Source organism: Clupea harengus, chromosome 7, assembly GCF_900700415.2.
Source record: "Clupea harengus chromosome 7, Ch_v2.0.2, whole genome shotgun sequence".
In the NCBI taxonomy this organism is placed as follows: domain Eukaryota; kingdom Metazoa; phylum Chordata; class Actinopteri; order Clupeiformes; family Clupeidae; genus Clupea; species Clupea harengus.
Genome location: NC_045158.1, coordinates 9815345 through 9842195, shown reverse-complemented (window position 1 = coordinate 9842195; position 26851 = coordinate 9815345). Strand labels below are relative to the sequence as shown.

At 43.3% G+C, this 26851-nt stretch overlaps 2 protein-coding genes across 4 annotated transcripts in view; both read right to left on the bottom strand.

The window, feature by feature from the left end:
* Positions 1-13498, bottom strand: part of ppp3cca (protein phosphatase 3, catalytic subunit, gamma isozyme, a) — a 28055-nt gene extending 14557 nt beyond the window's left edge. For 2 of the 3 annotated variants that reach the window (XM_031570439.2, XM_031570440.2), the window contains exons 1-3: positions 12485-13498; positions 3665-3862; positions 1407-1531 (exon numbers count right to left, since the gene is read on the bottom strand). In XM_031570439.2, the coding sequence (XP_031426299.1) occupies positions 1407-1531; positions 3665-3862; positions 12485-12539 (378 nt within the window). In that variant the 5' untranslated portion in view covers positions 12540-13498. The remainder of the gene's footprint in view (positions 1-1406; positions 1532-3664; positions 3863-12484) is intronic. The other variant, XM_012816002.3, reaches the window with a different exon arrangement.
* Positions 13499-14588: 1090 nt separating this feature from the next.
* On the bottom strand, positions 14589-26792 carry vps37ba (VPS37B subunit of ESCRT-I a). The gene is made up of 4 exons (XM_012815870.3): positions 26340-26792; positions 21424-21595; positions 17595-17677; positions 14589-17212 (listed from the first exon to the last, which is right to left on the bottom strand). The coding sequence occupies exons 1-4, from the start codon at positions 26442-26444 to the stop codon at positions 16718-16720; spliced, it is 855 nt and encodes a 284-aa protein (XP_012671324.1). The 5' UTR covers positions 26445-26792; the 3' UTR covers positions 14589-16717.
* Positions 26793-26851: the final 59 nt, after the last annotated feature.

Below are 26851 nucleotides of genomic sequence, written 5' to 3'. Positions count from 1 at the left end.
TCTACCGCTTTCTAATTACATGAAACCTTGAGCGTGGGTGGCACACAAAAGGCCAGGCCATGCTTTTGTGTTAGACGAGCGGAGATACAACCTATGGAGGACAGGGAGGGGCGAGGGAAGAAGGAGAGGGATGCTCTTGTGGATCAAAGGCGAGGACAAATCCACAGACGTGGCAGGCAACTTATCCCTTGCTCAGTCTCGTGCCACCAAAATGCTGGAAAGGGTGCGTGTGTTCAGCACAAGAGGGAAAATAACTGCAATTCTTTGCTTCTGCCACAAAATGCGACCGCATTAAGATCCATCAAGCATTTAACATTATATGAGGGGGGTTAACACAATGACTGAACACAGCATGGCAGGCTAACTGCCCTGTCATCAAACAGGCCGGCAGATTAGGACAGCTTTTGACAGTGTGTCAGTGCAGTAGGCATAACATGTGCAACAAATACTCCCATGCCCCTCTTGGTGTGGATTAAGTTCCATGTCCCTTTGGATTTATGTACAGTACTGGTCAAACGTTTTTCCTCTTTTGTGCGGGCAGTGCATCTTAAGGATTTTTCCATCAGTTTCCCATGCCATGTTCCCTTGCCATGCCAAGCACAATGGGCACAGCACATATGGTAATAAAATGCAGGTCTCACACAACTCAAACCCAAGCAGAGCGAACATGTGCCTCCTCGTGCTCCGGCATGCACACACGCACACACACGGTCAGGCCTGGCAGGCTGGTGTCACTGTTTGATCACCTGAATAGTGTCCACCACGATTCTCTGCTTCCACAGCACGTCTGTGCCGCCGCCCCCCTCCCCCCTTCACGCGTGACCTTTCACAAACGTGTGTGTGTGTGCTCTCTCTCGGCCTGTATCTTCAAAGACCGCTCTGGCGCCTGGCGTGAAGGTGGGTGGTCGATGAAGCCCTTCCACAGCCCGGAGGAAGGTGAAGGTCGCGAGGGCTGCATATATCCATTTGGTCCTTTTTGTTTACACAGCTACCTCATCAGAGCAGAACTGCACAGTGCTGAGGAACTCAATGAAAGTATGGCTAGGAGGTTGGAAGTGACTAAGAAAGACCAAGAAAGAGAAGGGCAGGTGAAGGCTTGCATGCAAAGCAGAAAAACATCAGGATAGAACCATGTGGAAAAAAAAGAAAAAGAAAGAAGCAATGGAACAATAGAACAGATAAGTCCACACACTCCGGTAGCAGAGCTCCCCTAGGGACATAGTGTTGTCCCAGAGCCTGTGCTGTAGTCACTGCAGCACATCTCCAACTGCTCTCCAAAGTGTCTGCTTTAACAGATGGCACAGTGAATCCAGAGCCCCCCCAGTGGCAGCAAAAACAAAAGGACTAGCACATGAAGACGAGACGGTTCTGAGATAAAAAGAGAGGGAGCCCCTTGAAGCACTCACCTCGATGCTGAAGTAGCCCCGGTCTACGTAGTCTCCCAGGAAGAGATAGCGTGTGTTGTCGGGCGAGCCGCCCACTTCAAAGAGCTTCATGAGGTCGAAAAACTGGCCGTGGACATCACCGCATACTGGAAACAAAGAAGAGGTGTGTAAGAAGAGGTGTGTAAGACACTTGTGTGACATGTGATGACGTGATTTTATACATGCTTGCTTCTTCAGTTTCTTAAGCTGTCTTTTTATGCATTCACACACAGCTTCTGACTAACCAGGCAGTAACTGACTCAGGAACAGTTCTGTGCCAGATGAGGACCTATCTTGAGAATCAACATATGCTACATAGTCAGTTTTGGGGTCAGTCCCTGAAACCCCTCCGCGTACAACTAGTCCACTAACAGAGCAGCTGTGCACTTCAAGAAAGTCCCATCAGCCTCTGTGCCTGGGCCATGCCATCATTCCAGAGGCGTGACAGCAGTGGCTGACAGCAGCCTGAGCACCTGCAGGAATAGCCGTCTGTCAACGCATGTAAACACAGGTGGCATGGAGCACGGCATAGAGAGAAGCACTGTGTAAACACTGTTACTGCCATGCTGTCCACTGCCAACCGTGATAACTGGCATTTAAATGTTGGCCTGTAGTGCGCGAAATAGAGTAGGTACATGTGATTCATCTTTGGGAAATGACAAAATAAATCTTCCCAGAAACTAAAGAGGCTACATCAATATAACATCACAGTCCAATTCAGGAAGTCATTCAAGGACATACTCTAGATACTTACAGTCAAGCGAGGTTCAAATTAATCCAAAACCCAAAATCTGACACACTCTCTGACCTACATTAACGTACCTACTATAAACCAGGATTGATTGATGAGAATAAGTAAATAATATATTTTTGAATTTGAACATTGCTGACCTAACACACAGTCTAACTTGACCTAAGCTTAGACTAGTAATCATGCATTTACCAAGCAGATATGAGTATTAAAAAATATTTTTATAGAATATGGCGTGAGAATGAGAAAGAGAGACGCACAGCACCACAGGCAACTTGCCAATGTTAGCAATTTGAAATGGCAGTAAATAAATGTGTCTCAATAATTCCATGTCTCAGTTAATTTGGCATAAAAATTACTATTGCAGTGAGACGGAATGCAGAGACCAAACTGGAGTGAAGCTTCTTCTCAATTCCTGTCGGTCAGTGAAGCTGATGGCACAAGTACTGAGAGTGCTGAGGGAGTGGCAGCAGCAGTAGCCTAAGGCCCAGTGTGGTAGAAACAGCAGCAAGACCCAGTGTGGTAGAGGGAGATGCAGGTCAGGAAGCAGCACAGTTCCAAACAGTGCCATCTTTGTACACACTAAAGAAAGAGTCTTCTCAATGTTTTCTTCCAATGTGGGTCGATGGAGGGGGGGGGGGGGGGGATCTGAGAAATATATTATGTGAAATTAATCGAAATATTCAATAAATCTAAATATTGTTCACACATATTTGTTCTTCATCACATGTAGTGGACCATTTTTGCGTCAGCAATTTAGTATGAGTGAAGGTCTCGTAATCATGTCGTTCACACCTGATGATAGCACAATGGTATGAGACAGGAGGCTAAAGTCTGCTCTGTGTTGTCCGTTTGAATCTCTCGATTGTTTGCTTGGTTGTTGTTTTTATTATTTTAGTTTTTTTATTATTTGTATTCATTATATTCTTAACAGACCCTGTAGCCAGACTAATGTGTTATGTGATCATGTATACTTACAAAGACAAGTTTGACATTAAATAGGCATCGTCCCTGGGTTATATCAAGAGTTGACGAATCTGCAAACGGCCACATTTGTAAAAGAAAAGGTTGAATCAAGTCGTTGACAGTAGATCCGTAATGCGGCTACCACCACAAGTATATTTCAGATCTGTGAGAAATACTGCATCATCGTATGTCAGGTAAGGTTTTCTTTTTAAACTATTATCTTCCTCGATGAACTAGGCCTCTCGTGTCGTTTATTGGGCTCTGAGCGGTTTCGTTTTTGTAATGTCTCCGCTGTGTCTTGTATTTCCCTAAAGGCTATCCATCCACCTATTTATGGATCAGTGAGCAGCCAATGAGAATGGAGCTTTGGATTCTTGAGACAATTAGCCACCTCTGCTTGCAACACACACCTGACATACATAAACACTCTGTGGATGAGCTAGCTAATGCTGAGAATGAAAGCTAGAGGCTTGGTGTAACAGTAAGCTGAGCTGCTACGGGCTAGGTGAGGGCAGGTGAGTACCTGTGATGGGCGCGTCCACCTCCAGCATGCACTTCTCCTGTCGCAGGATGTTGGCGCCATCGCTGATGATGCGCAGGGCCACCTCCTCCTCCAAGCGGCCCTCTTTCACCAGGTGGCTCCTCAGGACCTCGGGATTGGGCTTGCCGTCCACATACAGGTCCTTCAACGTGAGCCGCTGGTGAGGAGGAAGCGGCACCGCTGGGTAGGGGGCAGAACCGCTAACTGTTAGTGACTTTGGTGACATTTTATTAGTGTAGAGAGCCAACAAATTTGCAATTTACTGTTCTGTTCATTCTGGACACACAAAATGGTCAGTGCAAATAAAAAAAGACGATGAATTAACAATAGTGGTGTTGCATCACTGAGGGACTGTTTCAGTTCGGATAAAACACAATTCAGGCTATATTCAATAAGTAATCATCAATGACTTCAATCCTCAGGGTTTAATCCATGAGTTGAGAGCCAACAGCAATAATCAACCAGGCAAATGTATTAGACTAACTGATTTTGCTGAGTTCTACTGGCTTTATGATTATATATTTACATTAGCCTACTGCAGTGCTGACAGGGTAAGGAAGGGTTTCAAAGCCACCATGCAGTAATCCCTCACCTGTGCTGAACTGCCTAGTAATCTAACCTTTAAAAATCTTCTCAAGACAAAGCTGAACAGGCTCCCATCAAGCTTCTGTCAATATACCTCAATGCATCACTCACAGGGTCATTGCAATGACATGGACCTAGACAAATAAGTCGAGAGGTACTCGGCTGTAGTGCTGTAGTGGGTTCAAATCTCAAGTCCAGGTGCAAGACTCCAAGGGTGTGGAGCAGCACAGCGGAGCAGCACAGCACAGCAGCACAGATTCCAATCCAACAATAATACAATAATCCTAGCCTGGGTACCAGACGAACTTAGCCCCGCCCACAACATTTGAGGTCTGGAAGTTCGGTCTGGCACTGCTCCTTTGGGGAGAAATTATCAAAAATCAAAAAGCTGTTCGTACCAATCAAATTGTCAGGGCGGGCTTTATACGCTGATGGACAGATGATCAACCGTAACGTGATCAACCGTAACGTAATCAACCACGTCACCAAAAAGCGTTTGGGTTGAATTCGTTTTCAACAAACATGGCTGCCGCTGGGGAGCTGAGATGTAGATGTGTAGATAGAGATGTTTTAGAAGACATCGACAGCGCATTCATTTTGAAAGAGGAACAGAGGATCAAGACATTTGTTGATCGAAAATATGTTTTTGCCGTCCTTCCTACGGGATCCGGTAAAAGTTTAATTTATCAGCTGGCCCCGATGGTCTACGTTATGGTCATACTACGTTGTTCTGATTGGTTGCAGGTATATCAAATTGAGCGAAGAAGCATTTTTTTTCCTGGTTCGGTTGAAACACGCCCCATAATCACAGCCCAATGGGGCAGTATCAGACTCATATTCTGACTAGAATTATGAGTATGACATCGTCAGGCTACAATAATCCAATAATGTCCAAACAATTGTCTTTCTTGAATTTTACTCCATGTGTTACATAATATCACGGCAATCAGACACCACTGAGAATAGGCTACTAACTCTCAAGGGTGAAAAGTCCTTTAATCATCACAACTAGGATAAACTTTCTAATGAGTCTGTCTGAAGCCTCTAACAGCCATTGTCCTCCTGGTCTGATGCCGAGACTGAGACAGAGACAGCCCGACAGAGGCTATTAACTTGTTTCAAAGACAGCTAAAAAAAATAATAATAAATAAATTAAATGAAACGCCAAGGTCGAGACCCCCCCCCCATACTGACTGCATACATCAGGCCATCATAAAGGCAGCCAGCTTCTCTGGGCTAATTTGCATGCCAGCGTCGGGCTGAGGATAAAGCTAGACGCTTGCAGCCAGGCACAACCCCAGCTGATCAGATGCAGATCGCAGCCCACATGTTTGGCCAGGCGCATCCTCTGGGGCTTAGCCCGCACCGGCTCCCTTATTCCCAGCACAGCATCAAGGACACGTTCTGACGTTCTGTTGCGTACACCAACTTCATAAAAATCCCTATGTAACCCAGACAACCGTGACCATAGTTTTGGTTTCATGAGAGAAATCTCCATCAGAGTATGGTATTGTATAATAAGCATTCATTAGTATAAGTGAACACCAATTGTGCCCATCACATATGCCCATCATAGGTGTACACTCCTGAAGCATTGTCATGTCCATCTTTACATCTACATGCAAACACCCAATCACAAAAACAGAGAGGTATATGTGTGCAGGCTCAGTCCCCAAACTAAATGAATAGAAGGGTAAAGATGCAAGTCTGCTTCAGTTCAAGGGTAAATCAACATTTCAGTAAAACAATATGCCTAGATGCTCTTTTAGAATTCTAATGTGAAAACTGTTGTGCATTAAACATTCTCAAATGCTCTTTAAAAATATGCCAGAGATTTTCCCAATGATAAGAGCCATCCCAACCATGAAAAATTCCAAACATTTCCTTGCATGCTCCAAGCCAGATCACAGCCTTGTGGGAGTGCCCACTGCTGGCAGAGTTCGGGCCAAAGTCCAGCACACAAGAAGATCTCTCCACAGGGGCACACCCTGCAGCTATGTCAAATAACTATGGCGAGACTGGGGCTTACAGTCCCACAGGTCTTAAAATACACACTGGAAACCAAATTATTAACATCTGAAATGGAGGAATAGTATGTATCCTTTGTCAGATCTACTATGATTGCCTACAAGGGTTTCCAAAACCACTGTTCTTGACAAAATGAGTTACTCTGTATTGAGTGAGCTACCCACAGTTTAAACTATGAAAGCTCTTTAACAGAAGGACTTACCTTCTCCAGATCAGAAACCCAGAATTCCCCTGCATGCTTCACTTAGGTATGTTACACCCAAGAAATTGAACAAGGGTATTTGTAAAAATTGCTCTTTCTTGAACATAAATTTCATAGAGGCATTGGAGCTGCATACGACAGACTCTGCAACCATGATGTAGGCTGTATTATTGTACTTTTACAAAATGGTTATCACTGAGGAGGTGATTATGGAAAGGATAAAATATTTGGTATATTAATAATATAGACCTTTGTACCTCTCAGTATCCTTGTGGACTGGCACTGGACTGGCAAAATGTGGTAGGCTACATCAGTGACGGCGACTATAATGCATTTTAAAAGTTCATCCCAGGGAGATTATCTCACTGGGTATACATTGAACAGTGTGGTCAGGAAACAACATCTTCAGTGAAAGTTAGTGGAAGGATGTTAAAGATAATCTGATTTGTGGTATGCTACATCTGCAAGTACATCTGCAGTATAATCCAACTTCACCCCCCGCAGTATCAACCACTGTAAAGAATATTGATAGTCCACGTGTCCAGCAGTGCACCCATTTGGCTGGATAGGTTAGTACACCTTGCACTGAAGCAGACTACCTGTGTGGTCTGGGGGGAAGGGGTTGCATCCACACTGCTCCAATTTGGCCACACTGTCATCAGAACAAGCCATCGTGCTCTGACAACTGTGGTATAAATAAACGCTAAGCACTCCTGGGTTCACGAGGTAGGCTGGGAAAGGGCCTGTAAGCTGGGTACGAGTGCTAAGAAGAGATTAGACAAAGCCTCTATTAGCTGGGGATTCCAGGTTCAGGGTCTGTTTATTTAAGGGCCTCACCTCGCTGCAAATAAGATTCTGGCCCTGCCCGAGACAGTAGAAGACAACGGCTGGTAAAGAGCTTTAATGTGACAAAATTATGTGTGTAACAGAACATTCTATCAGGTACAGCAATGACGAGGCAATAGTACAATTTACTGTACAGTACACTGCTGTAAGCATAAGGAATGATGGACTGGGCTCTTGTATAAGGACCAGGCTATTTCCGATGTGGAGACAGTGAAATTAGACACAAAACCATGTTTTCCTTGTCTTGGACTGTGCAATGCATTATTTAAACAATGGCTCAAGCCAAAAAGCTTAGACATATGGAGTCCTCAAATATGAGTTAATAATAACTCAGACTGAATCACTGCAGCCATTTTCTCTTTTGAATTGGACATTTCTCGGAACAGCATCCCACATATGTCCCCTTTGCTGTTGCCTCTCTGCGACTGGTCGGCCAGTCATAGTTGGTATGGTCAGCTCCAGCATGCACCATCCCTTAGTTATGCTGCCATAGGCCTAGGCTGCCAAGGACCTCTCATGTGTCATGCCATACAACTTCTCCTTCCTCTTTCCTCTGCCATCTCTCTACAGTCTGGCTACTGTAAGACATCGTTTTTATATTGTGTACTAATATTCTGTCTTCTCCCTCCCTATAGTAGGACTTTTGCCTCCAACACTGATGCCCGTAGCCATTGTCCTCCACCATTATAACTATGTTTGCATACGTATAAGTCAGTCTATTAGAGTATGTCATTCCATTCTCTCTCCCCCTCTCACTTTAGACTCTCAACTGCAAGGTGTTGCTGACTCCTGCTTCCTGCTGCTCATTCACACCTAACAATCGTGTCGAAAGTTCTACTACTCCTTGCCTACAATGCATCACACACATATTCGTATTGCCAGCCTAACTAGCCATTTCTCTGCTGATATGAACACAATCATCCGCTCATTCTATTAATAGGAACCCTCAATATGTTGTCATGACCATTACAATTGCATGCTGCCATTATGAACACACTATATACACACTAAGCTGTTCTACAACCAATACCTTGAATGCTGGCTCTCTCGATTTTTACCCACAATCAATCTTGCATCATGTGTGTAGGCTACCATCTTGTATCTACCATGTAATCATGTATGTATTTATGTTGCATGTTTGCTAATCCTGATGCATGTGTTCTATCTGCTTGCGCCTCCTCTCCTCCCATCCCTTCTCCCCTCTCCAATCTCTCCTTATGAGCAAGGTTCTGCAAGGTTCTGCAAGTTTCTTCCTGTTAAAGTAACACTATGCAACAATTTGACACCTTTTGAGGTATGGTTTTATAGGACACTAGTTTTGGTACCATCCTCAAATTCATTTTGATAGCATATGGTCATGTGAAGGGCAGATATACATCTGTGTCTTTCCCACTAGCCATCCAGGATATACCCTATGAAGTTCTGTGTAACGGGCTGGAATACTCTGCAAAAATGGAAGAAAAGCTTTCACAGCATGACATTGCCAGCTATACTGCCAAAAGACACCAGTTAGTGTCTGTCTAGGCAAGCTTCTAGCAGTGTTAGCTGGGCTGTTGGTAGTGTTTGCAAGGGTTTTGCATGCCTTTTAGGTAGTTAGCTTGCTAATTTTGGAACAGAACTCCTTATTGCTGCTTTAAAAGGGAGTTTTTCCTTGCCACCGTCACCTTACTGCTTGTTCTAGGGGGTTCAGGTTCTGGGCTCTGTAAAGCACCTCAAATATTATTGGCACTATATAGGCCTATATAAAATTGAACAAAATTGAATATATCCAAACATGTTTATGTGTAAAGATGTCTAACACTAAGAATGCACATTTCTGCAGATTGCCTCATAAACTATGCGAGTAATGACTGGAATTGCAGTTGTTGTCCAGGTTGCACACTGACATTTGAGTGTTTTGTAAATCCATAACCTGCTTGTGTAGGCATAATAACCCTTTTCAAAAATCCTACATTACTCATGCTAGTCATGGTAAAAATCTGTGAGCACTCATTTCAAATTACAGCAAATGCCATGTGTGCATTTTGGACACAATAATTCTTATTGCAGTGAATTTAGCATTACAGTCTAACACATGGGTATTCACTAGTCATTCACTAGAGGCATGGGAACCAAGGCCACATGCTGCAACAGCAAAAGCAACCACTCACCCACTCTAAAACATGTTGGGCTTTGTTACATAAAAAGCACATCTGTCCCACTATCCATCTCTACATTGGACACCTCAGAGTTTAGGTTTATCTCACCTATGAAATGATAAGCCTATTTTAGCCAACTCAGTTCTGACAGCTAATAGGCTATGCTTTTAAGGTCATTCAATACTGACATCACAACAATGAAAATGGCAACAAGGTCATTAAGCCTATAAGAAGCTGCAATTTCCTGCTTAATCAAGGTGAATGAAGCAGTGGTTTCCATCTAACTTTTTAATGTGAATTTTGACAATTGAAATAGGAAATCCTGAGCGGAAACGCTAAAATGTGCATAAAATCTTCTAAATCTAATAACAAATAAATTTGCTAGAGGGGGTGGATTAACTCCCAATTCACATATGGTATAATACTACTAAGGCTGATGGAAGCAGGTTTTTATTCACATCAAATCACATTTGTTGAGATTTTATGCTTCTGTTGAAGTTGCCCTGACAACCCATTTGAAATTCGCATAGTGGATGGAAACGCACACACTCACATTTCCTTCACCCAAATTTTCATAAATACGCAAATATAAAATATGCGAATGAGTTAGATGGAAACCCAGCTTGATATAATAAATTAGATTTGGGTATTCTGACAGAAGTCCAAAGCATGATCCAAGGAAACCCATGGAGAATGTAATTGAGAGCGCCACACCACTACTCTTGGGAGGGAGGTTGGAGAGGGTACCCTAAATATGTACTGAAAATGCTGCATCTTGCACGCTGAAATCTTGTGAATTACTTTGTCAATGGTGTTATGTGGAACAGTTATGAATTGACATAAATTATTATATTCACTGTTGGCTACATTAGTTCTCTGCAAAATTTTAAATAATCTTTAAATGACTCCCGACCAAAAAAGGAATGAGTGTAGAACAGCGATAGGGATGGAGAGAAAGACATTTACACAAAAACAGTGTTAATAGTTTTTAATAAGCTCCTTTGGCATGCACTACAGTTTGATATCTGTGGCTTAACACTCACAGTTCCACCAACAAAAGTTAAAAACAGCTGTGCATTGGCACAACAGAAAGTACCTAGCTTAACTCACTCTCTCTACTCCTAAACCTCTATTTTCCTAATCCATCTGACTCAAACAAATTGTAAAAAACATTTGAGATTGGAAGATATCTTAAAACATTATTCTTACACAGCTATGGACAAGGTGGCCATTAGGGTCATCTGGTTGTAATAGGTAAGAAAATCCCATTTGCTCTCAATTTGTTTCATTCTCCACCTCTGCCTGAATGCTATGTCTTTCAGTCCGGTATGAAAATAATGAATATCGTATCTATCAACCACAAACCCTCTATTCAAGTCCACAGCAAGAGCGGCCTTTCATGAGAATGTTGAAGTCTATTGCATAGGGACATGGACAATTCTGAAGCAACATCCAGGTGTGAGAGCTTCAAGCTAAGGCTAAGGTTAGTTTTCAGCATGAAAAAACTGAACACTGGCAGCCAGCACCACATTACCATCACTCTGAAAACATGTGCTTTAGTGACTGGAGCTGTTTAATGTGGCCTTCAATGTCATTTCACAATAGTCACAAATTTAAAATGAGGGAAGGAAAATATTCTTGTGCTATGTGTGGGCTATTTACATTAGGCTGTATAAATATTACTGGCAAAAAGAGAACGCAATCAGAAACATGGACAGAAAGGAAAAAGACAGCACAGAACTACTGAGTGCCCTCAATCTCTGCTCTGCTGATCCATGGCCAAGGGTCACACGCCTCCAGAAGAACCTGATGTCACAGCCAAGCTCCAAAACAACCGCCATCAGAAATGACTAGAGGCGGCATGACTATTGTTCGAGTCTGCAGAGAACTGCATAAGGTCACATTCCCTCAACAACATATTTCGTTTTTGATGAAACCATGAACAGCTCTATGGTTAGGAAAACAAACAAAAATGGTTTTAAATTTGTTTGGAAGTAGTCCTAGTTTGTGGCAAAGTATCAAGTCACTGAATGACGACCTCTCATAAACTTTGTGCTGGCAAGGCGGCACAGTCAAAAGTGGAAACAAATTAGCCTATCTGCAAGACCATCCTCCAATAGCTACATTGTTGTCCAGCAAAGGGGGGCGCATGAGCTCGGTTTGCCATATTGCATGTCTAGTTTGCAAGATGGCTAATAATCTAACATTTACAGATAAAACACTACGGAAAGGAGTTCTCCTAAAACTATGCAAATTGTGTTATAATATTTTACTTAAGTTAAGCTATATCAAATGGGGCAATCCAAAGATCGAACACGGTACCGTTGGCGTGTTTCTTCATAATTCCAATACCAAAACAACTGCTTAAAGACCACACTTGCCTACAAAAATCAATGTATGCTTTCTGAAGGTCCTCGATGGGCAACCCATACACTAACAAATTCGCTAGCTTGTGACTTAAGTTATAACGTTGGTTCTTTATAACGGTTGCCCACGCCCACGAAAACGATTCAACAAGTTGACAACTAGGATAATAGGTTTAACGTTAAGTCTTAGAAACCAACATTACAAGTGATGTTGCTTGCTGGGTATCTACGTTAACTGCGTTTCAAAATATCGACAGCAGTTTCAGAAAATATGACCCGCTTAAAACAACAAACACCAAAATTAGCTTAGTTAGCTAGCTATATAGCCTAATTAATACGCTAGCAAACGTTAGGTACATTTCACGTTATGGAACTGTTAACTGGCTCGCAACCCACTTTACTAACATAACGTTAGCTAGCTCCATCAGTATATGCCTGGCTAATATTGAGAGAAAATTACTATGAAGTTAACTGTTATCACCGTTAGCTTCTGCATTAGTATTAACTAGCAACTACTGCTAAATGTATTGCTAAATAGTTAACATTATCACTATATAGGAAGTTTACTGCCCAAAAGTTGAGAGGTTTGAGAACACTGTAGCACCAATCACGTTATAATAATGTTAGCCAAACTTACTTTTGACGAGCCGCTCAGTGGTAGATTGTTTTTCTTTTTGGTCTTTCCCCGACATACTCGTTTGACCAGGTCAAACAAGCCGTTGAGTGAAGTTGTTAGACAGTGACGTACAATATCTAGCTAACTGAACTGCTAATTTCTGTTATTACCTCTGGTAAAGAGACAGAGATAGAAAATTGGTTGGCTAGCTTGCTGGCCACCGCCGTTAGTCACTACCAACTAAACCTTTTCAGTTAATGGCACTTCCAACTACAATGCATTTACTCCACTTTCTAAACCAACTAGCCTATCTAGCTAGCTAGTGTTAATATCTAACGCTAAACAAAACAACCGATAATCAAAACAATCTAATCAAAACAACCGATACGAATAGAAAGTTCCGAAGTGCTATAATTGATCGGCATGGTTAAACTGTCGCTGTAGTCACCAAATAAAATTCCCAAATCGATGAAATCCAGAAGAGTCGACACTGTCCTCAGAAGCTCGCTGAAATAACGTTAACGTTACTCGATTCGCTATCTCAGACTGACAGCTCAACCACCAGGATTGCAGGTAACGTTACATTAAGTTCGCTGCCTTGAGTCACATCCAAAGTGTTGCTTACAAACTTAAAACCATGCAAAGAGAACTAACAAGAAACGTAGATTTGTAAATATGCATGTAGCGACCTAACTGTCAACTGACAACTAAGCAGGCAGTTTCTTCTATGAAAGAAGTAACTCAGCCAGTTGACAAGATGATTAGGCTAGGTGCGCAGTCTTGAATGTTAATCCGATTTTCCACTTTTCAGAGTCAGAATGTCATCTAACTGGCTAACGTTACCTACCTACCAAGCTAACTAATTTAACCCAACTATATCTGCACAGGTTATTTAGATTGCTAGTTTCTAACTGGGTTCTTTTCTCGGGCATATGTCCCTGATCGTCGCCCTCAAGACTGTTTTCCTCTATCCACGCCTCCCTGCTAACCATATGGTCAGCCCAGGCCAACACATACACACCCTTTGCCTGTTCTTTCAGATTAAACTGTAATCCTCAAACCACAGATTTCCTATTATATGGCGGAATGGTTGCCCCAAACTAACTGACGTATAAACGACATACAGAACGTAGTTAGGGACATATTTTTTCGGTTGTCTTGTAAAATACTATTTCAAACTTTGTTCTTGTCAAAACTTGCATTTTTATGTCGAGTCCGCTGCATCACAGTGATAATGCAACTATGCAAATGTACAACATTTCTTTTAGCCACCATAACATACAGGTTGCATTAATTTAATTAAGTGAAAATTTAGTTGGTGACAGTTTTTTTGCTCGTGCTTTGGAAGACAGATTTAAACCCTAACCCTCGACTTTTATGCTAGGCCTGTATCCCAAACTGTCTTGCAAAACAGTGGTCATGTGCTTACACCAAGATTTGACTTTGAAGTAGTGTTTTATGGACAATGGAATTACACAAAGGAGTTGTCAAAGTCGACTGTGAATACATTAATAGAAGTAACCAGTAGATGTCAGTGTTGCACTGATGAAACCTCCAACAACGCATGCAGTTTCTATGATTCTATGACGTTAGAAGAATGTGCATTTACCAGGATTTCAGTGAGAAGCATGCATTTTGAAATTTTGATGTTATCCTTGCCTCGCTTGTTATAAGTGTACGTCTGTGAACAGAAAGAAAATATGATCATTTAAACCACACTGAAACACTACAGTTCAATGATAGTGAATAGCCTTTAGGTTATGTTTCGACATGCTTCTAGACCTACAATAATGACGCAAATATCTGAAGGACAAAAGTTGGCAATTGTTCTTGCATGTTCTTTGATTGTTAGTTTGCTTTGATTGAGGTGCTTTTTATACATTTGTTTACCATTTAGGAGGCCCAGATATAAACAAAAATACACAAAAAGGCTAAAACAGACTAACAGTGTGTAAGTAAAGGTCTACAGAATTTGGAATCACGGTTGACTCCATCATGACTTCAGGAAAACATTAAACGTTAATTAATTATAACTATGCACTACCGCTACGCCAATGGCCTCATCACTACAAGCCAGCAAAATGTTATGTGCAAAAATAAAAACAATACAAATAAGAAAATAAAATGATGAAAAAAAACGAATTTTATTAATTACTCTCAAAACAGACCAAAGCAATTCCACCCACCACTACAATACCAGCATATAACTTTTAACGTACTGTAATACATAAGGGGCATACAAAAGGTTAGACTGCATTACATAACTGAATGGACATTTTCCCAGGAAGGCTGAAAATGTAATGTAATGAAAACCAGTATCCTAAATAAGGAACACACCAACAAAATATCTGAGGGGTGGTAAATGCTGCTCCAGGGTGGTTGGCAAATATTTCACAGCATTTCGAAGTATCTAACACAAACATACAAACACACACACGTCTCACAATTCCTCCCCTCTTGTCAAAGTGCACCATTAAAAAAAAAAACTTTACCCATTGTTCTAAACTTAGATACCAATTTTGATAAGATGTTTATTAACAACTAGTTAAAAGGAGCCCATTAAGTTTTTCTGAGATGACAGATATGCAGGATGAAAAAAAACCTCTCTACCTCTCCTCAGAGTTCCACCCCAGCCTAACCAGTCTGAGTTGCCACCAGTGACAACAGAGTAAGAAATGCAAATAGACAATGCATGCCTGCTTCACACGCGTACCAGATTACATGTGAAGCCTGGTATGTACCTACGAAGGTGTTAGAGGCTGCTAGAGTACTAGTGGACGGACGGTCCTTGGAGTACTTTGACAAGTGTAACAGCAAACACACTAAAGGCACTCAGCGGTTGCAAACAATAAAAGTGCAGAGTGGATTGGGAAGTAGGAATACTTTATAAATTCAGGTGATTGTATGCCCCTCCTGTTTGATTATGTTATAATGAATTCACCAATGACTACAAGGCTACACAGACGGTTTCAAAACCATGCATAATGGTGTCTGTATAGGTTCCATACAAGTACATGACGAAAAGCCATAATGAAGGGTGTACACACTGATAAATGATTAAGTGAGATGTTCATCCCTGCAAGTTGGTCAGTGGTTGCTAATAAACCATCACTGTCAAACCAAAAAAATAAAAATAATCCAGAGATGTGATGATACAATATTTGTTAGAATAAAATGCTATTTTAATTATTAATGGTTAAAAGATTCAGTGTACATACACAGATGGAAAATACAAGCAAACAGATACCTATATATGCTCCCTTGCACCCACCCAAAAACATACACCTACTCTCACAATCACACGCACACAAACACACACACACCAGTCACTCACAGTTCAATGTGTTCCTGCCCTGAGACATTTGAAGCAGCAACACCGTCATCTCCTCAACAGGCTTTTGCTGGATTACCTGCTGCAGCAGGGCCCTTCCTCAATAATCCAGTTTTACAAAGTGGCCTAGTACTAGTGGCACACCTTAGCTTACCATTCTAACATCTCTCGCCACACTACACAAGACATTTTGCAGAATCAAATCCAGTTGTAAAAAACAAAAGAACAATCAACCGTGAGACACATCTTGGCTCCAGGTTGTGGCTGTGCATGTAACCTGTGAAGCAAAAATGTTTCTTTGACTTTTCCTTTCTCGCCAAAACAGTGCAGTCTTTGCCTGTGTGCATCAGTTTTACCATCTGACAAATGATAAAGCTGTTCAGATTTGAAATGCAAGAGAACATACTCTAGTCCATACTCAGTCACATATAGAACAGTAAAACAATGTGAGCTCGTCATGGAGGCCAGGATCTGTTCGGAATCTGAAGGACGCTGCCTGTAATATGAGCAGGCTGGATGATGAGCAAGTCCAGTTGGCCAACTCGATTCACCATTTTGGTAGAGGCAATAAAAGGGTCCTGCTGAGCACTGGGGGAGGCAATCGAACTCTGGCCGCACGGCGCTCCGGGAGACTAACTCATTTTGTTTGTGTAATAAAAACAAGCAAAACAAGCTTGAATTGGAATCAACAGGGGAAAGGGAACACACAAAGCTGCAAGTGCAAATTTGTGGCGAGATTTTCTCTTTTGTCTGTCTTTTGCATGTCAATGCTATCCAATGTCAGCAGACTCCGTTTGTAGCCCAGGATGTGCAACCGTTTACACTGAGGTGCAGATATTACACACCTCATACTGAAAAAGGCGTCAGCATGCGTGTCCACATGTGCATGTGTCTTAATTTCCAGCAAACACCCCTGCACCACGTCACTGAATGATGAAGCCAGGGTGCGGGGCCACTCGAGGTGGGGGCCTCTGGGGCAATGCAGGCGGGTACTGGGGCGCGAACGCTTGTTGGGGGTAACCCTGATTAAAAATGGGCACAGGCTGGCCCATTCTGGGGGGGATGGGTGGGTAGGAGGGGGCAGGGTAGGAGAACACTAGGGTGGGCTGGGGGGCTGTAGCGGGGAGGGCAGGTGGAGTTCTGAGGGGTGGGGGCGGAGGGGCCCGTCTGGGCTGGGGCACCGGGGAGCTGCTGTTGCTGGAGTTGGGCTCCTTGTGCAAGGGGGAGGGCTTGGCGGGCAGCTCTGGAGGGCGAGAGGATGGAACCGCGGGCAGGGGCAGCGACGGCCCCTTCAGCACCAGCTCGTGGAGCTTGTCTATTTTCACACGCCGCAAATGGGCCAACTTCCTCTTGCTCTGATACTCATCAGTAAAGGCATCCAAAGAAATGTTTCCATCCAAGAAGGAATCTGCCATGTTCTGAAAAATATAACAGATTGAGCGGGTCAGGAATGAAAAACACAGATACACAGTGATGAAAATTCCACACTATAAATATACTTTCAGAAATATAAATATAATTCACAGTGGCTTTACATTTGTAGATATGTACACAATTAAAGCAATAATGGGATACATTTAGCCAGCATTCAGACAGCCACAATTACAACTCTGTTCCCTCACTTCAGATGCACAATAGTATTAGCTGACAGCCACCAAACTAAACCACGGTAACACAGGGACTGAAAACAGGAAAAGAGCACAAAAAAACTGAAGCCTAAACCAAAGCCACATCCTTCACTGACTGTACCCCTGTGGTCTCTTGGTGCGCCTGCATGGCACTTAAGTGCTCGTTCATTACCTCAGTTTCCTCTTCGATCTTGGCCCCTTCTGCCTGCAGCAGCGCGAGCAATATATCCAACGAGCTGTTCCCAGACGTGTGCTCTGTAAACACAGACAGGCAGAGAGCAATGAGGACAAACGAGGACAAACAAACAAAAAAAGAACCTCAATTGGATGGGGATGGAATGCATCTCACATCCCCATTTTATGACTTTATGACATGCAAGCAATGTGGAAGCAATCAATGCACCTGAGCACACGCCCACTCATGGAGAATTAGATCACATAGTCTTGGAATAAAAGCTCACAGCGTGGTTTGGACCCACTACAGTTAGAAAGAAGAGCCTCTCATGGGGGGCAGGGGATGGGCATCACTTGAAGCCTCTCCTGCCCACACCCCCATCTGCCCGTCCCACTTGCAGATCTGACTGACACCCGATCCAGGAAAAAAACGCAAAGGCTGGCACACCGCAGCGCATGAAAAAGCCCTGCCAGCACTGAGCAGCTCTTGTGTTCGACAGACCGGCTATCACATGAGTCACAGCAAACAGAAATAGACTTGAGTCTCGGAGGAAACAGACAGACAAGCCTCTTCTCTGTTCCTGCGCTGGCTCAGAAACAATGCCAACTGCAGGAACCGCAGCGATTGCACTAGTGCAGGACTAGCAAAACACTCAGACCCTAAGCAGTGTTGCAAACCTTTCCAGTAATTCACACCTATATCATGCATATATTAAATAAGGGTTTCAGGATTCATTAAGCATCAGTAAGGGATGTATGCAAGACAGCTAAATCTCACCTCACACCGATGTGATAGTCAAGTGGTCTTGAGGATGATTTCATTTTCATTTAGAAAAGCATTTAGCGGCTTCTTAAGTTTCATCACATTCCTGTGAGAAACCACAGAAGTCAAGAAAGCCTTGATACTGATCATGTGAGTCATGCTCACCTGAATAAAAACTGTGTTCGTCACAGTCAGGTGTGTAACCAGATAGTCAGCTACCAGTAAACAAACACTCAAGCTCATGAGATCAACACAACGAGTAAAGGTATGAGTTAAGACAAGAATTCCGTTAACCACCTAAAAATGCAAACAATAAACGATACAAAATGTAAAAATTCTCATTAACTCTTTACACATTGTTTGCCTGATTAGGGTATTTCGTTTGGTTATAATTTACATATCATTGAGGATCATATCATTATGATAGGCCTAGAAAAACATTTTTAAAACAAAGAACACATCTATGTAGATTTACGGTTTAGGGGCCAGACTACGACTCTTACAGCATGTACATTTTTGAACCCTTGAACAACCCCACATCAGCAGACAGACAGAATAAGGGTCATGTGTGGACAAAGCCTCTGCTCTTGCCCTCTCTCTCTCTCTTCCTGCCACTGCTCCTCCTCCTTCTGCTGCTGCTGCTGCTGCTCTTCATCCAGCTTCGGCTCCTCTCCTGGCTCAGTGCCTGATAAAGGAGCTTAATCTAACCAGCTTTCCCGGGGCATGACACCAGGCACTTCACTGATGTCTGACTCGATGTGTACACACACACACACACACACACACACACACACACACACACACACACACACACAGGGCTGTGGCAGCGTGAAAACTGTAACTCTGTACTCTCGCTTTTGGCATAGTGACATTTAAGGATAACAAGGGATATTTAAGGATAACAAGGGATAACATTTGATTCCAGTCATTTCCACCCTCAGAGGATAGATTCCTGGTTGTTGATTGCGCCACTGAACCAGCCAACACTCAGCAGTGCCCTACACTACACGGTAGGGCTAGCACTTCACAACCCCATCCCCCTCTGAATATCACCTGGTAGTTTCCTATTACAAAACCAAAGGGGTTGATCTACTGTATGAATCGACAGCTAGCATGAGGCAGTTCTGGAATGCCCATCACAAGAGCAACAGGACACCAGGTCCGCCCCTCTCTCCCTCTCCGAACCACAGGGTTATCTGTGCCGGACAATGGACCAGTCTTCACCTTCCAACGACTGTGCAGTGCAGCCTGGGCCACTGATCACGGGACAGCTTTTTACTCATGTATGTACCCCAGCCAGCCGTGTTCCCAACGCAGGGCGGGAGGGAGAGGGGGGTGGGGCGCTGCTCTGCCCGTCCAGCGGGGGCTGTTTTTGCCCTTGCACACCCCCTGGAGCACAAAAGCTCACTGTTGGCTTGGTGTAAACAAGGGCCAACAGTCTGCCATGCTGCCTTCAGCTGCCTCCCTTCTGGAAGACACAGGGAGCTTCCGTTGCCATGGCAGGCTTCCCTGGATGTATTGTGGGAGGTGTATGTGTGTGTGTGTGTGTGTGTGTGTGTGTGTGTGTGTGTGTGTGTGTGTGTGTGTGTGTGTGTGTGTGTGTATTTTGGTGGTTGTGGTGTTGGCGAGGAGTAAGGATGGTAAAATTTTACCGAGCGCCTGTCCATCCGTTTTTGCCCTGAAGACCAAAGCTTTATCATCTGGGTCAAGCGGCCGGCCCCCGCGCAAAGCGGTGGCTTACGGCTCTGCTGTCCAGCTGCACGGCTGCTTACTGCAAATCCAGAAGTGGGCCAGGCAGCACAAGGGAAAAGTGGGTTACCCACATCCAACTCAGCCCCCCTCCTCACCAACAAAACAAATGACAGTCGGCTTTTTCTGCCATTTGTGCTCAGTTCTGCCGACTGAAGAAAAAAGCTCACGGAAGAGCTTAGAGCCGGGGAAGCCTGTGCTTCTCTGTCACTCTCAGCAAACCACAGCAGACATTACTGCACTCATAAATAGGGCAGAAAAGCTGCTTGATAGACGACTACTGTGATAATCCCACCACAAAGACCTGGTTCACTCTCTGTTGTTGTATGCTTCAATGTCATGGAGAGCAAACGTAAAAAAAAAAAAATCAACCTGCACAGCTCATGGAAAGAATTTTATCTCACTCCCAGAAACATTAACCTCTAACTAACTCTGTAGGCTGAAGGAGACAACCTAAGGAGACATGTTAGCATGCTGTTTTGAGTGAGCTGCCTGGCAACTGTGGCGACACACAGGGCAATCAGAGACAGCCCCTTTTATTCATGACACGTCGACATGAGGCTTCCGTATGGGACACCAGTGACCCAACAGACAGCTGGTTCCCATTCCCATCCTTCAGCTATATGGTGACTACTCTCTGCTTTTCACTTTGTGCTACTGTACTTTGCCTTATGGACACAAATGCCTGGAAGCTCACCGAAATTAAACAGAGCAGAAATGGGAAGAACTGGTCAGACCAGGGAGTGCTGTTGAGAGGCGACCAGGTGGAAGGTTTATCGGTAAATCATTCCATACATAACAATGACTCAACATTTTCACATGACCGTCATGGAAAAATCCCAAAGTATATTTTCCAAGACAGCCTCCATTATCAACCGATGACCATGACATTCTTATACCATATAAAGCACTGATGTCAATATTACGGTGTGTGTGTCTGTATGTGCCAATATGTGTTACATATGTGTTAAGGGTAAGTTTGTGAAGTATTGTCACACCCAACTTTTTGTACCATTGGAATGAACAGTAAAGCTTTATACGGCTTTCTATTTGGTTTCCCATTCCAGTCCTGAACTCCCACGTGTCCTAATTATGTACCTTGTCCCATGGTGAGCAAATACAGTGCATGCAGTCATGGCAACCAGGCAAACCAGCCACTGTCAATGTCACACCCTGAACATATCCTGTGGTGAGCAATAGTAAACAAATTACTTAAGGCTCAACTGGCCCCCCAGCCCATTTTACAAACACTCATGTTTGGGCTTGACGGTTTTCCCCCGAAAGATTTTCCCGACACACCGCTGCACAACCTCACCTAATGTAGACTTGCGGAGCTGGTAGGCCTCGTAGATTTCCTCGAGACAGCGGTAGCGTTTTGTGAGCTCATTCTTCTTGAAGTCTAACTGAGGCTGGAGCTGGAGGTTCTGCTCGGCCAGGCTGCGATTGCCGGCCAGGGTCATCTCCTTGCTCTGCTGGACATCCTGGACCTAAGACACAAATATAATGTTTTTTTAATGGATGCATCAAGGCTCAAAGGGCTTTCCATAGAATGACACTAGGGATGAACAAAGGTCAACTAAGGATGAATTAAGGCAGTATTACGGCCCAAATTAAGTGGTAAATACTTTGACCGTGTGTAACGGTGCGGCTGCCCGTTACCACACCGGTAATCCATTCCGAGGTACAAATAAACACACTGGACACTGCGCGGTACGAGCACACCGTTTATTCACACAGAACTCACAGAAACACCACTAGCGGATTTCTCCGCGAGCAGGACGGCATCCGTAAGGATATACACATCATACATACTGTGACTAAAGAGCCTGCCAGTCATCGCGTGGCAGGCGGTGTACGCAGCTGTACGGTGGCGTGTGGACGTCGGTCTGCAGGACGGGGGAACCACCCGAGTGAAAGTCGGGAGAGACCTTTGAACTGTGGGTACGGAACGTCAGACGGGACATGCCAAGTGGGTGTGATAAAAGGGGTTGTGATGGTGTCTGATCATTGGTAATTAGTTAGGGTATAAAGAAAATATATTAAATTATTGTCTGTGGGTAAACCTGTGGGTATTGCTCTAGAGAAGCTATGGAGTGATATTTAGTTTGACTATGTGAAGTGCTAATGATGATTGATTATTACAATGTGTGTATTGGTTTAGGCCGGGGTAATAAAAAACCCGCGCAGAACAGATCTTGAGAGCAATGAGTGACAGGGGAACAACTTCCCACCCCTTTTGACGTGACAGGTAAATTGTTAGATTGGAGAGCGGCAGGGTGAAGTTTGACTCACGATTTTGGAGAGTAACTTTACGAGTTTGCCGCTGAATTAGTTCTTGGATTTAGTTATTGAGTATTATTGTTTGGAGTTATTGAGCATTATTGTTTGGAGTTATTGAGTATCATTGTTTGGAGTTTTTGTTTCTTTGCGTTTTGTTTTCTCCATTCTGGCGGGTTTTGCCGGCTACCACTGGACAATAAACAGTTGCCATTTTCTAATTAACGCCTGAGACACTGCCTCCAGTTCATTTTACACTGCCGCGAGGCCGGCCATCCTACACCGTGATTGCAGCTGTAGAGCAGCTAGCAGCTTACATTATAAGTCTACCAAAATGGCTTGCCAATTCAAAACATCGAAATGGGACATTTTACAGAAAACCACTATGGACATCTGGACATTAAGAGATTTCTCCGAAGGCCTCATATGCATCAGAGGAATTATTTCCAGTGGCTTGAGGAGCACATCCTGCTCTGAGAGAGGCCTGTCCCACCACAGCAAACAAAAGCCAGTGGATGGGAATATCGATGGTTAACTCAATTTTATATACCACTGCACTGCCAAAACACATGGCTGTGGGAGAAAGAAGCCTTTTAAAAAGAGCAACCCTAATGAAGGATGAAAGTTCTGCTATAATGAGACGCAGAAGAATGCAAGAAAATGCTCCCAATTTAAAACCCAGTCCAGTGTCAAAGCACTTTTGGTGCTTCAAGGGAAAGGGGGCATTGTGAGCAGTAATAATCCCCTTCACCTGGTTCTGAGGTGGGACAATCTGACCTCACATGACAATTCATTTTTCTTCCTCCCGTTTAAAACTGAGAGTATACCAAATTGGCACAACTGGACCATGACTATGTGTATCCAACTTAAAATATGACATTCACTGTCATTCCTGGTGAACCGCTGGGAATTACCCATGCTACAAAAGTTAAAAAATATGTTTTGGCAGTACAATAGCAACATATGACTAAGTGCTTTTAAAAGCAGAGTCAGTGAACTTTCTGAATCCCAAATAATTGAGCCAAGTAGGGCAATTACGGACTGGGTCATATCACACTTAAACCCAAAAGCTCATAAACACACACAAATACACACATTTTTGTCTGCATACAACCTCCCAGCAGACATTGCATACCAACCTTCCACCTACTGAGCACAGCCTCTCACAGATAGACAATAAAATTGCCAGCAAGTTATAAATCACCATAGTGAGTTATAGAGACCATAGGAGTTCAGACAAGGAGGGAAGAATGAAGATTCTCTCAGTCGCTGAGGTTCTGGGGAAGACTTTATATTGCAGTTCAAGTTCAAGCCAGTTTTTTTGTGTGTAATAGACAGATGAAGGTACCTGTATTGTATTGTATTGTATTGTATGTGTATGTGTATGTGTATGTGTATGTGTATGTGTGTGTGTGTGTGTGTGTGTGTGTGTGTGTGTGTGTGTGTGTGTGTTTGAGCGTGCACGCTGCAGGTACTGTACTCTAGGCCAACTGTACTGTATTCTCATGTTTCCACTTTCATGTGGATGGGGAAGTGGCACACAATTACGCTATGTTTTGATGCTTTTCACAAAAATGAAACTTGTCCCCTGATAAGCCACCCTCAGCCCATCCCATCCCCCACCTAAGCTTTGAATGCATGCTGACACAATGAGAACTTTGAAGGCCAACAGAGGGAGAACAGGGAAATTCAGCTGATTTTCATACCTCTCCTAAAGCCAAACACTCTGGCAGATGTCAAAAGCCCAGAGTGTCTTACCACCCAATATTACAGATAACTTTTTACTAGGGCTGTCAGCGTTAACGCGTTAATCTATGCGATTAATGCGGCCGCGATTAACGCGATAAAATATTTTAACGCAATTAACGCAATTTAAAAAAAATAAATAATAATAATAATAATTTTTTATTTAATGCCTTTTTTTTGGATAGGACATGAACTTATGACAGGAAGCGAGGCGGAGAATAGGTGGGGAGAGGATTGGGAAATGACATCAGGCCAGACTCGAACCTGTGTCCCCTCGGGCAATGTAGCCCGTAAGTAGGGGGCTTGGCCTACCATTTTATGGGAGCGATGAGGGACAGGTGGGGCTTGAATAGCCCCCCTTGTTCAAAGTGGGGAATGACAGAAAAAGTTTGAGAACCACTGCGGTAGTTGAAGATGGAGAGAGCTGAGAGATTGTTGGGTGGAAAGTCTCTGTTTAAGAGCCAAAATGACGGAACAATCGACAAAAATAAAGTTGTATGTAGCAATTGTCAAGCTGAATTTAGCTATCACAGAAGCAGCTCGTCTTGAAGTTATCACCTTAATGCAAAGCACCCAACAGAAAGCAGTCCCAGGTTAGATGATCGCCAACCCACACTCCATGACTTCTCTAGGAAAATAACTAGACCAGTCCGTGAAAAGGTTGCCATTTGGGTTGCCGGTGACTGTCGGCCCATCAACATAGTTGAGGACAGTGGGCTGATTGAGGTGATTCGAATTGCTTCAGGGGAAATTATTACGATTTACCGTTCTTAAGAAGAAAAAAAAACTTTTAATCGCGATTAATTCATTTCAAAATGTGCGATTAATTAGTTAATTTTTTTTAATCTATTGACAGCCCTACTTTTTACACATATAGCTGCTTACAGAAGTACATCTGTAAAACAGCATGTAGATTAATCCATTCTGTATGACTGAGATGAAGTAATCTTTTGTGGCATGTGAGTGGTTCCCTGCCTTTCACAATGAAACGCCTATGAGTCAGATGCACACAAGACATTCAGGTTCTTCATAGTAAGAGGAGACATTTGTTATCCACGCCCTACCGTAACCGACAACAGCTGGAGAGGAGACATTACTGATGTGTCAAATGCACCTTGGGGCTTTGCACATGTGAGGTGTATTGAGAACAGATTATAAACATGCCCTAGCCAGACAGTTCCCACAGTGGAATCTGGGCTCTAACATCTGCCAGATTCATCCGAAGACAATGCAAAGGCAACCAGGACAGATGCAGAACTGCTGATCTAGAGACAACAACAGCTCAAGCAGAGTGATCTGTAACGAGGTGCCTTAAAATAATGGACTGTAGCTGAACAAGAACTGGGCAGCACGCCAACACTTTGATGTGCCCTTGCAAAACAGGTCAAAGCAATCTAAACAAAAAGTCGTGAACACCACCGCGATAATCCATCGCAATCGATAGTTCACAAACAGTAGGCTACCTGGCGACCGTGCACAGGAACCACATGGTGTGAACTGTGAACGCAAACTGCAATGGCCAAAGAAAGTGAACGGATCCAACTAACGCTAAAGCAGAAACTGAATGTTTGCTTGAGAATTACATACATATATGAAGCCAAACCCATGTTTGCTATAGCCTACTTCGAACACTCAAGGTGTCTATTATACTTTAATTAGCGATATAATGAATACGTAATCTTAAATCGCCCCAAGACGTTTTCTGTAGGTCAGTAGATGCCGACGGTGGACGTATAACACGAAGACAACAGCCCGAAGTTTTGAACGAAGCAAAACTGTAAAGCTTACATATTGGTGCAATTTTAACTGTACCAACCCCGGGAATTCACTTAACTTCCTTGCACGGCACCCTGCCAATCGCGTTATTACAGTCGCAATGGAAGAAATACTATCCATTAGATGTTTCCCTAAATCCCCTCTTATTCCAACTACAATGTTGCAGAGTAAAGAAAGTGTAATAGCTTAAGTGCAGGGAAAATCGCCAACAGTCAATGTTACGTGAGAATACGTGATTACAAAAGTATGAGACCAAAAGTTTGCATATATCGTCGGGCACTTAAGTTCCATATTTTATTCTCTCTCCGTTACGGACCGGGACCGAAGATCCTCGGGGGAAAACCCACGAGGCCTATGGTTCACTTGATGAACGGGCACAGCTCAACTTTCAGAACACGGCTTAAGCATATCTTGAAATTCATTTTCTCTTACCTCCTCCATATCTTCAACAATTTTATTGAGTTTGACATCGTCTTCGAGTAGTTCGTTTAACTGGGTCATAGTATATCCACTCAACTTGTTCCCAAACCCAGACATTTCTGTCACAGCTGTTTGTGTAAGCCTTCTGTTTTTGCCGAGTGCAGTCAGTTACTTCAGTGTGCACTTCGGGAATAGCGCAGCTAACTGGCTACACTGGGTAGATTTACCGGAAGCTAAGGATAGGTGGGGATCTCGTGACGTCACTGAAAGTGATACAGTAACAGATATTTGAGTGCAGACGTTGTGTAAGGATTCTCACGTTGTGACCGTGGGTATCATTCACAGTATGTACAGTTTGTTACTTATAACTTCCGGTGTTCACGATCATATGGCTTTCGTACAAATGCAATGCAATGTACCGGTTGCTAATCCTGAGTTATTGCTAATATGTTTCTGACATCGTACGGCTTAAGCTTTATTTGGAGCATGCAAACAATGTCAAAATTGGAATTTTCATTACACAA